Genomic DNA, 14,390 nt, shown 5'->3' with positions numbered 1-14,390 from the left:
ATAATAAAAAGTTGCAGTTCAAGTTCAAGATCAAGCTCTTTACCTTCCCTGAGGACTTGACACCTTTCCAGAGGCTGAAGTAGAGGATGAAGACCACCGCAACAAGGCACAATGACAGCTGCCATTGAGGCAGGCCCAAGTCCTGGATACCCTTACTCTTATGGAGATGCAATACACCCCGCCTGAAGTAGACACATACAGAAAGGATTTATACATATACAGTAGTGTTCAGAATAATAGTAGCGCTATGTGACTAAAAAGATTAATCCAGGTTTTGAGTATATTACTTATTGTTACATGGGAAACAAGGTACCAGTGGGTTTAGTAGATTCTCACAAATCCAACAAGACCAAGCATTCATGATATGCACACTCTTAAGGCTATGAAATTGGGCTATTAGTACAAAAAAAGTAGAAAAGGGGGTGTTCACAATAATAGTAGTGTGGCATACAGTCAGTGAGTTCATCAATTTTGTGGAACAAACAGGTGTGAATCAGGTGTCCCCTATTTAAGGATGAAGCCAGCACCTGTTGAACATGCTTTTCTCTTTGAAAGCCTGAGGAAAATGGGACGTTCAAGACATTGTTCAGAAGAACAGTGTAGTTTGATCAAAAAGTTGATTGGAGAGGGGAAAACGTATATGCAGGTGCAAAAAATTATAGGCTGTTCATCTACAATGATCTCCAATGCTTTAAAATGGACAAAAAAAAAACAGAGATGCGTGGAAGAAAATGGAAAACAACCATCAAAATGGATAGAAGAATAACCCATCAAAATGGAGAGAAGAATAACCAGAATGGCAAAGGCTCACCCATTGATCAGCTCCAGGATGATCAAAGACAGTCTGGAGTTACCTGTAAGTGCTGTGACAGTTAGAAGACACCTGTGTGAAGCTAATTTATTTGCAAGAATCCCCCGCAAAGTCCCTCTGTTAAATAAAAGACGTGCAGAAGCGGTTACAATTTGCCAAAGAACACATCAACTGGCCTAAAGAGAAATGGAGGAATATTTTTTGGACTGATGAGAGTAAAATTGTTCTTTTTGGGTCCAAGGGCCACAGACAGTTTGTGAGATGACCCCCAAACTCTGAATTCAAGCCACAGTCCACAGTGAAGACAGTGAAGCATGGTGGTGCAAGCATCATGATATGGGCATGTTTCTCCTACTATGGTGTTGGGCCTATATATCGCATACCAGGTATCATGGATCAGTTTGGATATGTCAAAATACTTGAAGAGGTCATGTTGCCTTATGCTGAAGAGGACATGCCCTTGAAATGGGTGTTTCAACAAGACAATGACACCAAGCACACTAGTAAACAAGCAAAATCCTGGTTCCAAACCAACAAAATTAATGCCTCGCAGATGTGAAGAAATAATGAAAAATGGTGGTTATACAGCTAAATACTAGTTTAGTGATTCACAGGACTGCTAAAAAAAACAGTTTGAACATAATAGTTTTGAGTTTGTAGCATCAACAGCAGATGCTACTATTACTGTGAACACCCCCTTTTCTACTTTTTGTACTAATAGCCCAATTTCATAGCCTTAAGAGTGTGCATATCATGAATGCTTGGTCTTGTTGGATTTGTGAGAATCTACTGAATCTACTGGTACCTTGTTTCCCATGTAACAATAAGAAATATACCCAAAACCTGGATTAATCTTTTTAGTCACATAGCACTACTATTATTCTGAACACTACTGTACATATATATATATATATATATATATATATATATATATATATATATATATATATATATATATATATATATATATATATATACATATATATATATATATATATATAGCAGGTAGGTCGAGAGGACAACAATATAACATACCATATCATACCATATTTATTTATAAAGCACTTTAAAACAACCACAACTGACACAAAGCGATGTACATTAAAACATTCAAACATACATTCAAATAAACACTTGGCCTCATTGGGGCCAAAAGCCAAGGAAAAGAAATAGGTTTTAACACAAATTTGAAAGTGGACAGTGAAGGAGCCTCTCTAACATACAAGGGCAAGCTATTCCACAATTTAGAAACAATGACAGAGAAAGCCCTGTCCCCTCTGTGCTTCCTTCTAGATCTTGGTACTTCCAGGAACAGCTGGTCTGCTGACCTGAGAAACCGACAAGGTATAGGAATGATTAAACTCAGAGAGGTAAGGCAGGACAAGACCATGAAAAGATTTAAAAACAAACATAAGAATTTTAAAATGAACCCTAAAAAAACATACAGGCAGCCAATGAAGTGAGGCCAAGACAGTTAGATTGAGTTGATCAAAGTAATACAAAGTCACCACTTTATCTATAGTTCAGTGTAAAAATTGTACTAGCATGTAAGTCCCTTCGGCTGCTCCCTTGTTTGCACTTGGGGTCGCCACAGCAAATCCAAGGTGGATCTGCATGTTGAATTGGCACAAGTTTTACACCGGATGCCCTTCCTGACGCAACTCCACATGACATGGAGAAATGTGGCAGGGGTGGGATTTGAACCCGGAACCTTCTGAACTGAAACCAAGCGCATTAACCACTTGGCCACCACCCCTGCAATAAAATACCATTTTTAAAAATGTGTATTTTTTCCAGTGCTTTTGAAACAAAACAAAGAACATTTATTTTCTAAGTAACAGACAAGGAATGTCTAAATACTGTAATTTTATTAATTAAAAAATGGGTATTGTATGATACAATACGATAAGATGTGTGTCCCTGTAGGGAAACGTGTCTGCTACTCAAGGCTCTGCACATAAAAGCATCCACAGTTACAAATATAGTGCAATGCTAAAATACCTTCAGCCATATGAGCATGTAATCAATGAAAGAGGTGTATAGAAAAAATGTGACCTTTTGACCCCTTAGAATAGGTGAATGTTAGTCAGCTTTGAACTTGTCCAAGGTTTGTGTCCCAAGAATGTTGCCTGTGAATTTGAAGACCCTGGCAGTAATAGGACTGGACTTATGCTGAGCACAGACAGATGGACAAACAGACGGACGGATGGACAGACAGAGGCATGCAAAGTTTTCGCAATAACCGATGCCCATATTTTTGCCTCAGGTAGTAAATCTAATTACAACAGTTGTGTCATGCACAACAATACACTGCAAATTTAAAACATTAATATAATAAAATATATTGCATACACCCCCATGGTCAAGCAAACAGCACCCTGTAAATAACACTTATCCCAACTAGAGCACCGTGCTTACAGAGCGCAAACCTCTGCCAACACTAGTTTACAATTCCACAAAAGTTTACCTTGGAAAAAGTTTTCAAGGTCAAAGTCCTGTTAGAAGTGGCTTTTCATAAGCTAAATTAGATGTAATCAAGTGTCAGGAGTATGTATTTAGTTCCTGCATTTGACCATTTTTTGTTTTTGTGTGTGTGTGTGTGTGATACGGATCGAACTTTGTCAGTCAATGATGGATACCATCCCACATAAGGGTCTCAAACATGAAAGAAATATGATGTTTTTTGACAGTTATGTTACTTTACTGTCTTAATGTATTTATAAATTGTTTAGGTTGCTGTTAACATATTCACACATTAATATTATTATTCTTTTTATTATTATTATCAATATTACTATTATTTTATTTTACGATTACTTCTATTTTGTGACTGGATTTTAAAATGGACCACAATGGAAATAAGTGTTTTCACTTTCTTGTGTCATGCATGTAATTTTAGCATATTTACAATTATATCATGTACTTACATTGAACTTATTAATAAACTCACGCACACTCGGCATGTGAATGAGATATGTTCAAACATCTTCAAGGTGTGTAACAATTCATTTTGTGGTGAACTGCATTTTTTGGCACTCTGCCACTAGGAGGCACTCTTATTTTTCAGATAAAACAACACAGACGGTGAAGGGGTGGCATCAAACACGATACACTTTTCACTTATGGTGACAACATGGTGACGCTAAAGTCACTAAACCAACTTAACTACAAAAACACAAGAAATCAATAACACTAACAACACTGTTAAACTAACATGAACCACAATAACAACATTTAAAACCCCAAAACCCAGAAATCTCATAATACATTGCAGCACAATAAATTAACAGGTTTAGCGACTGGCCTGGCGATCACTCCAGATTAAATATGCTGAGTATCATCATCATGACATTAAATTATTTTCGCGATTACACATTTCTTAAGGTAGTTATATGATCGGTTGATTTTACTGTTCATTCATATGAAGAGTGCATTTATTTTTTTATTTCCCCTTTCCTTTCTGTGACAACCAATCACAGCTCTTACACGACCACATCATACCTAGCAATGGGGTCAATTCTGCCTCCTCACTAAGATAGGAGTTTCTGTCAACTCCTTGCCCAGAGTTGCTCTCAGACACCTCTTGGATCTCTCTTAGGCTGGGAGTCCTTGCCAGGATATTTTAGGCTAAGTTAGGAGCTCTTTGAGGGGACTTTGAGATGCACCAAGCATACGGGCCAGGGATTTTTCCAATTTTCCAAGATTTTTTCTGACTTTGAGCTTTGACCTATGATCTTCAAAACTGAATCAATTCTTGCCTATCAGGATATGAATCTTCAGTAAAAACTTCATCACGATATATGAAAGACTGTAGGCTCCAGGCTGTTCACAAACAAACAGAAAAACAACCAAAAATGGGCAAAAACATAACCTCTTACAACTTCATTGGCAGAAGTAATAAAACACCATTAAACTATTACACAATATCTGCAGTCTCAAGCAGCATTATTTAAAAGATTGACATAGGTAGGAACAAATACATTTTTAAAACGTTGCATTGTAACTTATTTTTGCATGAAAATATTTTAAATAAATAATTAATTGCATTATAACAATTTAGAATATCTGCCACAGGTAAAGTAAGCAGTAACAGTATGATAAACACAAATATGTAGAGCCATTAAAAAGTATAAAATATAACTGGGTCATAAATGACCCCGCTTGGTCATTTTAGCTGTGCAATAGCTTGGTCACTTGATGGTTAATCATTACTGGTGTTTTATTTATTTTCAGAAATAGCCCATCTGCATTCATCTCAGCCATGGAAGGACAAATAAAGCAGCTCACATTTTATCAGATGTCAAAAACAGTATAAGCCGGAACTCCAACTACAGTTGTCATTACAATCTTTTTCAGCTCAGTTGAATTCATCACTAGCTAAAATATTTAATTCAACAGTCATGCCAGTTTCTGAAGTTTGGTCTGTCTTGATAAAAGTCAACAGACGGTGGTTCATCCAGCCATCTGATGTGTGCTTTCTAACACGTTATCCTTCTTTCTCTCTCTATGAAATACGCACATGCTGGTTTTATCATTATCCAACATCAGCCAAACATTTATCAGATGAAGGTGAGCATTCAAAAGTTGGAGTGTTTTATTACAACATGCTGAAACAATGGGAGACAAATGGTGTCTCTTCCGTCCCTATATAAATATTGTTTCCAGCAGCAAGTATATTATTTGGATGTCTGCTTACAGTAGTGGAAAGGAAGCCTGACATTCTGTTTTACAGGAGTGGAGATGGGCCAGACTCCAAGTAACATATAAAATTGTCTGCTTCAGGGCTGAAACTGTTGTGAGTCCTGCTGTCTGCTGGTAGTTCAGAAATATTGGAAAGGATGCAGAAGTCGACCCGATGCAAACTCAGGTGTGAACTGGACCCAAGGCTAACCATAATCCTATCCCTCATCCGAAACCTAAAACTAACCCCAAGCCTCACCCAAAACCTAAACCTAACCCCAACCCTAAACCTATCCTAGGCTGAGTTCTCCTGAAATAGTTTGCACCATGTGTCATCATGTTATGGGTAGGGGTCCCTTCACACATAACACAAAGTAGGGCAAATGACGCCAAAATCGGCCAAAAAATGCCCCCCAAAAAATGAATTGGCGAAGGATAAATTCCAGCTGCTGTAGGGAGTAACAGATGGTCAGACAGCCGTGTATGGATTCTGTACAATCCAGCGGCAACTGTTTCATGCATGCTCATGCGCAAGCGCACAAACACAGTGCAACCACATGAGAGGTGTGATACCACATCATGCTCACACAGCAGCGGCAGCAATTAAATGTTGGACAAATGTCCATAAATCAACAAAAATGTGTAAGGACAAAATAATGAGAGCACAGAATATTATAAGAACAACTGTTTAGAACAACTGACTGTACTGTTCAAATGTAAGACAGTCATGTTACTGGTAATGATGTGTAATTGATACTTGATGACTGGACGGTTTGTGTTGGAAATGACAAAACAAATGGATTTCATTTTGTCTGTTAAAAAATAATTCCTGTTATAAAGAACAGACAATACAAGGTAATATGGTCATGAACAACCATGGCCATGGCCAAGGAATTAATGAACTAACATGAATGAATTGATGCGCTCATATCATGAACACATCAGCCAGCACAGCACGTCCAGCTGTCCAGCACGCAGCACACTGAAGGACACCATGTTATGTAGACTATAACTCACGTGGTGGACGTGACATTTGGATCGCCGGCCATTCACATGATCGGACGGATATTTTCGCACGGGGCAGCCTGGCTGATGGTGTCCAGTGTGCACTGAGGCGCTGCTGGACGCGTTGCAAAGGTGATATATGCTTTTCTTTTTTTAACCATGTCAGGAGAGCATGCCAACACATGTGCATCGCAGTGGCGGGTTGAGAGGTGATGTTCTTCGATATGTCTACGATATGTGTTCTCCAGCTGTGAGTTGCTATGACACAGCGGTCAACTGCTGCAGCTTGCTGGCAACACACCTACCTGTTCAGGGCAGCAATGTGCTCACATGAATGGGCTCACAATTTCAGCATGTGGGGCAAAAGAAGCTGACAACAATGATCGGTCAGTGAGGCTATTACTCAGGCTGTCACATGAGGGACGGAATGTGCAGATGCTGTGATCATGTGTGACACGCAGCCAGAGTGGCGGGATTTTCATTTTATCTGTGTTGTGGTGGTGTGGGAATGCTGCTGGCTGGTGATTCCACCTCCAGTGGGACATGCTGGATATGCCGTGATGGGCGTTCCACAGCTGTCAGAGCTGTTCCATCATGGACATGACAACTGTCTAGATGTGCACACTGCACTTACAGCGATGGCACTGCACTCCAGCCACCGTTCAAGCCTTCACCATCTCAGCTGCACATTGACAATGTAGACACATGGTGTTGGGGGGGGGGAGACACACTCACACGCCATTTGTGTTGGGGGAGCACATGACACCCTCCCATGGCATTTGTGTTGCTCGGGGGCAACCGCACACTCACACACGATTTGTGTTGCTCAGGGGTAACGGCACACTTGTGGGACACTTAGAAAATGTGGGGCCATTCGCACAGCCATCACGAAAGTGGTCACCTGCTCTCTATTTTTGTGCTGGCTGCGTGAATGGCCCCAACTTTTCTAAGTGCCCAGCGCGTGGTGTTGGATGTTCGTGGGTGGCACCTGGACTCTGGACGATTCTGGCCCGAGAGTAGGTCGAATGGGCACTTGCACACCATTCATCGTCATTCGGCTGCTGATGTGAAGGCTGCCTCGATTGGACCATTCGGCCAGGGTTCCACATGGCCGATGATTTCATGCAGCCCCTCGGCCGTGGCACGATAGTTCCGACCTGTGTTCAACATGCCATGCCAATGTTGTGAGCACGATCAGATGGCAGTGTGACGTGATCTTGCCCGCCGTTTAAATCGTTTTTCAGTGCAACAGTGCATGTGCTGTGCCCAAATAGACATGGCAACTGCCATACAAGGTGTTTGAGGCGGCTCCGATTTATCACAAGTGGCATTCGAATCTTCCTTTGTGTGCCATTCAGCCTCAGTTGTGTTATGTGTGAAGGGGCTACAACATATGTCACATGTCATAGAATCCAATGGATGTCAACATTGTTTGACCTTTACTTTGGAGACCAAGCATTCAACACAGTCAAAAGTATTCCATTTATTAATCCTATTAGCTCAACCAATAACTTCCACCACTTTATACCAAAACTGCAGCAAATTTAACTTTTGACCCCTGTACAAACTGAAACCGACCTTTGTAACCTTTCTTGTTGTTTTTGCCCCATAACTCCATAACAGATAGTCCAAACTATACCTTTTTGTAATCCTTGTGATATACAAAAAATATAATGTGGTATAGGTTTCAATATGATTGAAGCTTTTTTTTTTTTTGACCCCTGTGTAATTCTTCAGTTGACCCCTACCTGGCTACCTGTTGAAAATTCAAGTGGCCAGTCATTTTTTTTCAAGAGTAATGTCTGAGGAGTATTTGGTGCTTGTATCATTTGAAAGACTGTTTCAGTTATCTGCTACACTAAAGGAACAAGGAACCCAAATCTTTCTGATTAAACTGCTGATTAGCTTGAACAAATATTAATAATGTTCTTCCTGTCATGGTTCATGTCCCTGCTGTCTGTCCCCTGTGTCCTTTTAGTACCTTGTGCCGTTTCCTCAGTTATGAATTTATCTGAAAGTAATTCTGGTTTTGGTTAAGTTTGTGTTCTGTGTTGGGAAAGTGTAAGTACACGGACCCACAACAGGGGGCGCAAATGAACGGACAATGGAATAGGTCAAATAACAACACTTTACTGTTGCGAACGTGCACAACAAACACAACAGATTACACAACAGATCAGAGGTCAAATTACAAGGTGTCGTGTGGGCAGGCTCGAAGATAGGAGACGCCTGTCCAAAGCAGAACCGGAACCACACGATTTCCTCCGCCACCAGACCCCGGGAATACTGGAGCCGCCAAGTCCCGAACTCCCAGGTGGCCACTGCCTCCGCGTGTCGGACCTGGTACTGCTGGCGAGGAACAAAAACACAATTAAACGTGGGTGCGTCTGCACCCAGCAATCTGCACGGCAGGGAAGCTACCTCCACCTCTCGTTGGAGAAAAAGTCTGTTATCACTCACAAAAATCACAAAAAGGGCTTTCTATCAAGCAGTCAGGCTGAGGATATTACCTTTCAGGTAGAACGATATCTCGGCAAAGAGGTGGAGATGACGTCTTGCTGATATACCGATGCAGATCAGATGAGTGGTGACAGCTGTCACAGGTGATGAGTGTCAGCTGTCACCCCGGCTGCTCCTGTGAGGCGGCAGCGCCCTCTGGTGCCTGGAGCCCGCACTCCAGGCAGGGTGCCCTCTGGTGGTGGTGGGCCAGCAGTACCTCCTCTTCAGCGGCCCACACAACAGTTCTGTTTGTGTTGTGTTGTGGTGTGTTTGTGAAAACGGTCAATGCCTTTTCCAACACCATGTGGCCCCAGGACATTCTCCCAGGATGAGTTGTCTGCACCAACATGAGCACTGAAGTCATCTAATATAGACAGACTGTCTGTGTGAGGTAAAGATTTGATGATGGATGATAATTGTTCGTAGAAAGTATCCTTTGCTTCATCCGATGAGGGAAGTGTTGAAGCGTAGGTTGATACAAGGACTAAGGATCTTATTTCTAATGGAAAAACCAACACCATAGAGTCTGCGTTCTTCAGAAGGTTTCTCACTCCAGTAGAAGGTGTATCTGTCCTCCCGAATGGACCCTTGATCGGCAATCCATGTCTCTGAGAGAGCAGCAATATCAATGTTTAACCTGTCCAATTCTTTGGAAATCACAGCTGTCTTATGAATATCTGAGGAGGTGATGGTCTAGTGGCTAAACCATTGGGCTTGAGACCAGAAGATCCTCGGTTCAAATCCCAACCTGACTGGCAAATCACTAAGGGCCCTTGGGCAAGGTCTTTAATCCCCTATTGCTCCCGGTGTGTAGTGAGCACCTTGTATGGCAGCACCCTCACATCGGGGTGAATGTGAGGCATTATTTGTAAAGTGCTTTGAGTGTCTGATGCAGATGGAAAAGCACTATATAAATGCAGTCCATTTACCATTTTACCATTTTATTTGGGTTCAGAGGGCTGAATCTAGGCCAGGCCAAACCTTCCAGGTCGCAAGAGTTAATTGAGATTTGAAAATTTGAGTTGATCCAGGAAATAATGGTCTGGTGTTGTCTTTTTAGCACACCTTTTCTAGTGCCCTCCCGGCGTTGGGGTACAAAGAACATACCTAAATAGGGCTATGAGGTCGTATGGTCAGCTGCCGAAGTATCCCTAAACACCAGATTTCGGAATGACAATGCCAATCACAACCATACCTTCAGCTCTTGAGCCTGGGCAGAAATGAAAGGGCACACGTTTCTGCTTCCTGCCAGCGGTACCAGATCTGACAGCTGGAGATGGTGGCCACCTGGGGACTCAGGACTTGGCGGCTCCGGTGTGTTCCAGATCCGTTGGCAGTGGAAATCGTGTGGGACCCGGCTCTTCTCTGGACGGATGTCTTCTATCCTCGATCCTGCCCACACGTCACCATTGTACATTGTTTGACTCCAAAAACTGTAATTGTTTGTATCTCGTTGTGCACTTCACAACAGTAAATTGTGACTTTTGGCTTATCCATTGTCCATTCATTTACGCCCCCTGTTGTGGGTCCGTGTCATGACACTGTCCCAACATATACAGTATATATGGGGCGATAGCAGGTTACATTCCCAGCCAATTTAAACTTAGACAATTTAAACTATGATGTCTCAGAGCCACCCGCTCTCTATTCTTTAGTGTATCTAAAATCAATTATTTCATTGTTGACACTTTCAGATCCAAAAAATATTTGTCATGATTATTATTATTATTACATAACCATCAGTTAGAGGCTCAGAATGGTTTCACTTGAAGTGATAACAGTGTAGTGTCATTTGCACATGAACTTCTACAGCTATCAGTATCAAGTCAAGTGTGAATCATACACCACACCACAGAGCGGCCTTGGGTCCTGGAAGGCAACTGCCCAGGCAGGTAAGCCTGGGCCCATTCCCACCTCTCAAAAGTAACTATCTTCCACAACCAGGTGAAATGTAGGTGTAGGACCTCTTCAGTCACTGGGGTCCTCAACACTGAGGTACCTGTATGCTGGATCATGTACAAAGAAATGCACCACATGGCCAAAATGTTGCAGCTGAATGCCCTTCACGATGCAAGTATACATAATGAAAAGTAAAGGCAACAGGCTGCATGCCTGTGGTGAGCCCTAGCAAGTCATCCAATAAAGACTGGTCTGACAGGGAATGTCTGCAAAGTCCAGCCTAGCATGGGCTTGTGGCTTTTCCAAGTCTTTGTTTTAAAAAATTAAAAGCTTTTGTGTCATCTGTAATAGATCGGGTTTCCCACCAGCAGTCATCACAAACAGGTTTATACTAATTTCTAATAATAAGTTCAACCTATAAAAGCATTTTTGTTTTTCTTAAGACTTTACTCAAGGCTAATTCAATTTCCTTGGAGCTCTCTGATGTGATGTCTTGAGTTGATAAAGAGTGGAATTTCATTTGGATCTGATACTCAGGTCACTTACATAACAGCCCAGTTCTAAAATACCTCAAGACCGTGCAAACTGTGGCAATCTGATGGTACTAAAGCATCTGTGAAGGTTCCCTTTGGCAGTCACTTATCTTGAGCTGATGGTTCAAAGCTACAATGTCTTTGGGGATGGAGATAGCAGCTGAATTAGAGAAACATAGAGTCTGTGCGCTGATCCTGATCTCTCGTGTCGGTGTTGTCTTGCAATGCCCCAAGGTCTCCTTCTTCATCTGACAGCATTGATAGCGGACAGCCAGTAAATGCTCACTGCAACATCAGTCTCAGTCTCTTTGGTCCAGTTGCTCTAAACACATTTTATCTTATCGGGATTCTGTGAGCTGGTTTTCTTGCTGTACTCTCACACTCAGAGTTTATATTAGATGTTCTGTATATTTGAGGCTGGCACACAGTTGAAAGCAGTTTGAATATACAGCAAGAAACAGAGCATGGAATACATTATAATAGCTGATGGATTGTCGCTAATGTCAAGGTGATTTATGCACTGATAAATGATTCTGTCATCATTATTATGTCTACCAAGGATGTTATGTTTTCGTTGTTGTATGTCTGTCTCGCTGGCTAGCTGTCGTTCTGTGTCTTAGCAGCAAAATATTTCAAAAGAATATGAACAGATTGGTGGCGAGGTTGGCCTTGGGTCAAGGAAGACCTGATTCAGTTTTGGTCCATATCTAGATCAAGAGCCAGATTCTAAAGTTAATCTTCAATTTGGATTACTTTGATCCTAAATCTTTTGATCCTGTAAACAGGAATGTTATTTAATTCAGTAATCAGGATCAATCACCCTGATTGCTGAACTAATTATGTATTCATAATTCATGTAATCACTGTTGCAGGATTCACACAAGGCTGACAGACAAACGAACAAACAAACCACAACTTGGCACCCTTGCTGGTACTCATGATCGTAGTCACTGAACTAATCAGCAATCCTGTATTCAGTGTCAGCATAAAAGATCAGCAACCAAGATCAAACATGAGGTGATTAGGACCAAGGTTCAGCAATCAGAATCTAAAATTAGGATCAAAGATGAGTGAGCCGCATTAAGGACAATAATCAGAATTAAGGATGAGAAATCAGGATCAAACACTCAGAGTCAGGACCAAGCCTTGGTAATCGAGTTCAAAGGTCAAGATCAAAGACCAGCAATCAAAAGAAAGGATCAAAGGAATAACCATGTTACAATGGAAAAAGAATGGACTGCATTTTTTTTATATAGCGCTTTTCCATCTGCATCAGACGCTCAAAGCTCTTTACAATAATGCCTCACATTCACCCCGATGTCAGGGTGCTGCCATACAAGGCGCTCACTACATACCAGGAGCAATAGGGAATTAAAGACCTTGGCCAAGAGCCCTTAATGATTTTCCAGTCAGGCTGGGATTTGAACCGAGGATCTTCTGGTCTCAAGCCCAATGCCTTAACCATTAGACCATCACCTCCCCTGCAGAATCAGCATTATTCACAAAGTCAAGGTCAATAAACCTTTCCTCACCAACAATTGTATCACAAACTGACCCAACACTCAGTCAGTCCATGCAAGCATTGAAAGAGCAGTAGCCACAATTCATCCCTGGTAAACATAAGATAAGATTTCACTGGCAAAAACTCATTATGTCTGCCTTGTTCTGCACAGTCTTTATATAGGCTGCCTATCCTGGCAAACTCTGAGGATGTCCCAAAGGAAATCAAAGCAACAGAATCAAATGCTTTGTAAAACTCAAGATAGGCTGCTGCGAAGAAGCACTGCCAATATTAGTCACTCGTCATTTGTTAATAACGGATCATGGGTGGGGTGGGGATTGGGGGTGCTGGAGTGTATCCCAATAATCATAGAGTGAGAGCCAGGCCACACCTTGTACAGGGCGCCAGTCAATCACAAGGCTAACACATAAACAAATTCATCAGACATGGTCAATGTAATGTTTTTAGTCCACTCAACCTGCATGTCTTTGCAAGTGGGAAGAAGCCAGAGCTCACAGAGGGACAAAAACATGGAGAGGACATGTAAACTCCACACAGAAGAGACCAAGTCAGATTTGAACCCAGGACCTTCTCACTGTGACGCAACAGTGCTAACCACAAAGTGACCAGGCTGCCTGCTGGTATTCGTGTTTACATTAAATGAGAACTTGCAGAATTAGGATGTGGTCAACAATTGACTTCTTGGATATGAAACCAGACTTGCTGAGGAACTGTTGGATCTTGAACAACCATTTTGAACAACCATTCCATACATGTTGTACCAGACACCAATGTATGTTGTCTGGTACAGAGAGCAGTGTAATTGTTGCAGCCAAGGCCATTACCATTTCCTTTCTAGAGATGGCCAAAGCATCCTCGCTCCCAGTCAGTATGCATGATATCTGTCTTCCAGATTGAAACAAGGTTTGTTGCAATGCCAACAAAACAGCATTTCCATTCACCTAAAGGACTTCAGCTCCAAACCCACAGATCCCTGGATGTTTACCTGTCCTCACCTGTCTCACCACTTTTGCAACCTCACTAATAATTGGCTGAATAGCATACTAGCCACTAGAAATGAGGCCCAGGGATGTGTAACATCCTGAAATCAGAAGTCCAACCATGTTTAGGATGGAACAAAGTGTAAGTTTAGAGGAGTATAATGCTTTGATTCATTTGTAAGCAGACCAAGGTTCACTAGACCATGCTGAGTTATCTACTCAATGTCCAAAAAATATGCATTACTTAATTTGTAGCCTTTGTAATTCCCTTCATTTGGTTATTTGAAAATGGATACATGCAATTTGTTTTTATAAAGTACGTATTAAAGTCACTTAAATTTCTTCAAAATAGACTACATTTTTAATTAAATATCAATACCCATTACGTCTTCTCCATGACTGCTGCAATAATGTCATTTAACTGAAAAAATGTCCAAAGCAAATGATGCAAGTGATACAAA

The 14,390-nt window shown here is 41.4% G+C and overlaps 1 protein-coding gene across 1 annotated transcript in view; it reads right to left on the bottom strand.

Moving 5' to 3' along the window:
- Positions 1-14,390, bottom strand: part of slc6a2 (solute carrier family 6 member 2) — a 94,509-nt gene that overhangs the window by 59,966 nt on the left and 20,153 nt on the right. The window contains exon 4 of the mRNA XM_034186346.1: positions 44-182. Coding sequence (XP_034042237.1) covers positions 44-182 — 139 coding nt within the window. The remainder of the gene's footprint in view (positions 1-43; positions 183-14,390) is intronic.

The sequence above is a fragment of the Thalassophryne amazonica genome, chromosome 2 (genome assembly GCF_902500255.1).
Source record: "Thalassophryne amazonica chromosome 2, fThaAma1.1, whole genome shotgun sequence".
Classification (NCBI taxonomy): Eukaryota; Metazoa; Chordata; class Actinopteri; order Batrachoidiformes; family Batrachoididae; genus Thalassophryne; species Thalassophryne amazonica.
This window is presented reverse-complemented; position numbering and strand designations above follow the sequence as displayed.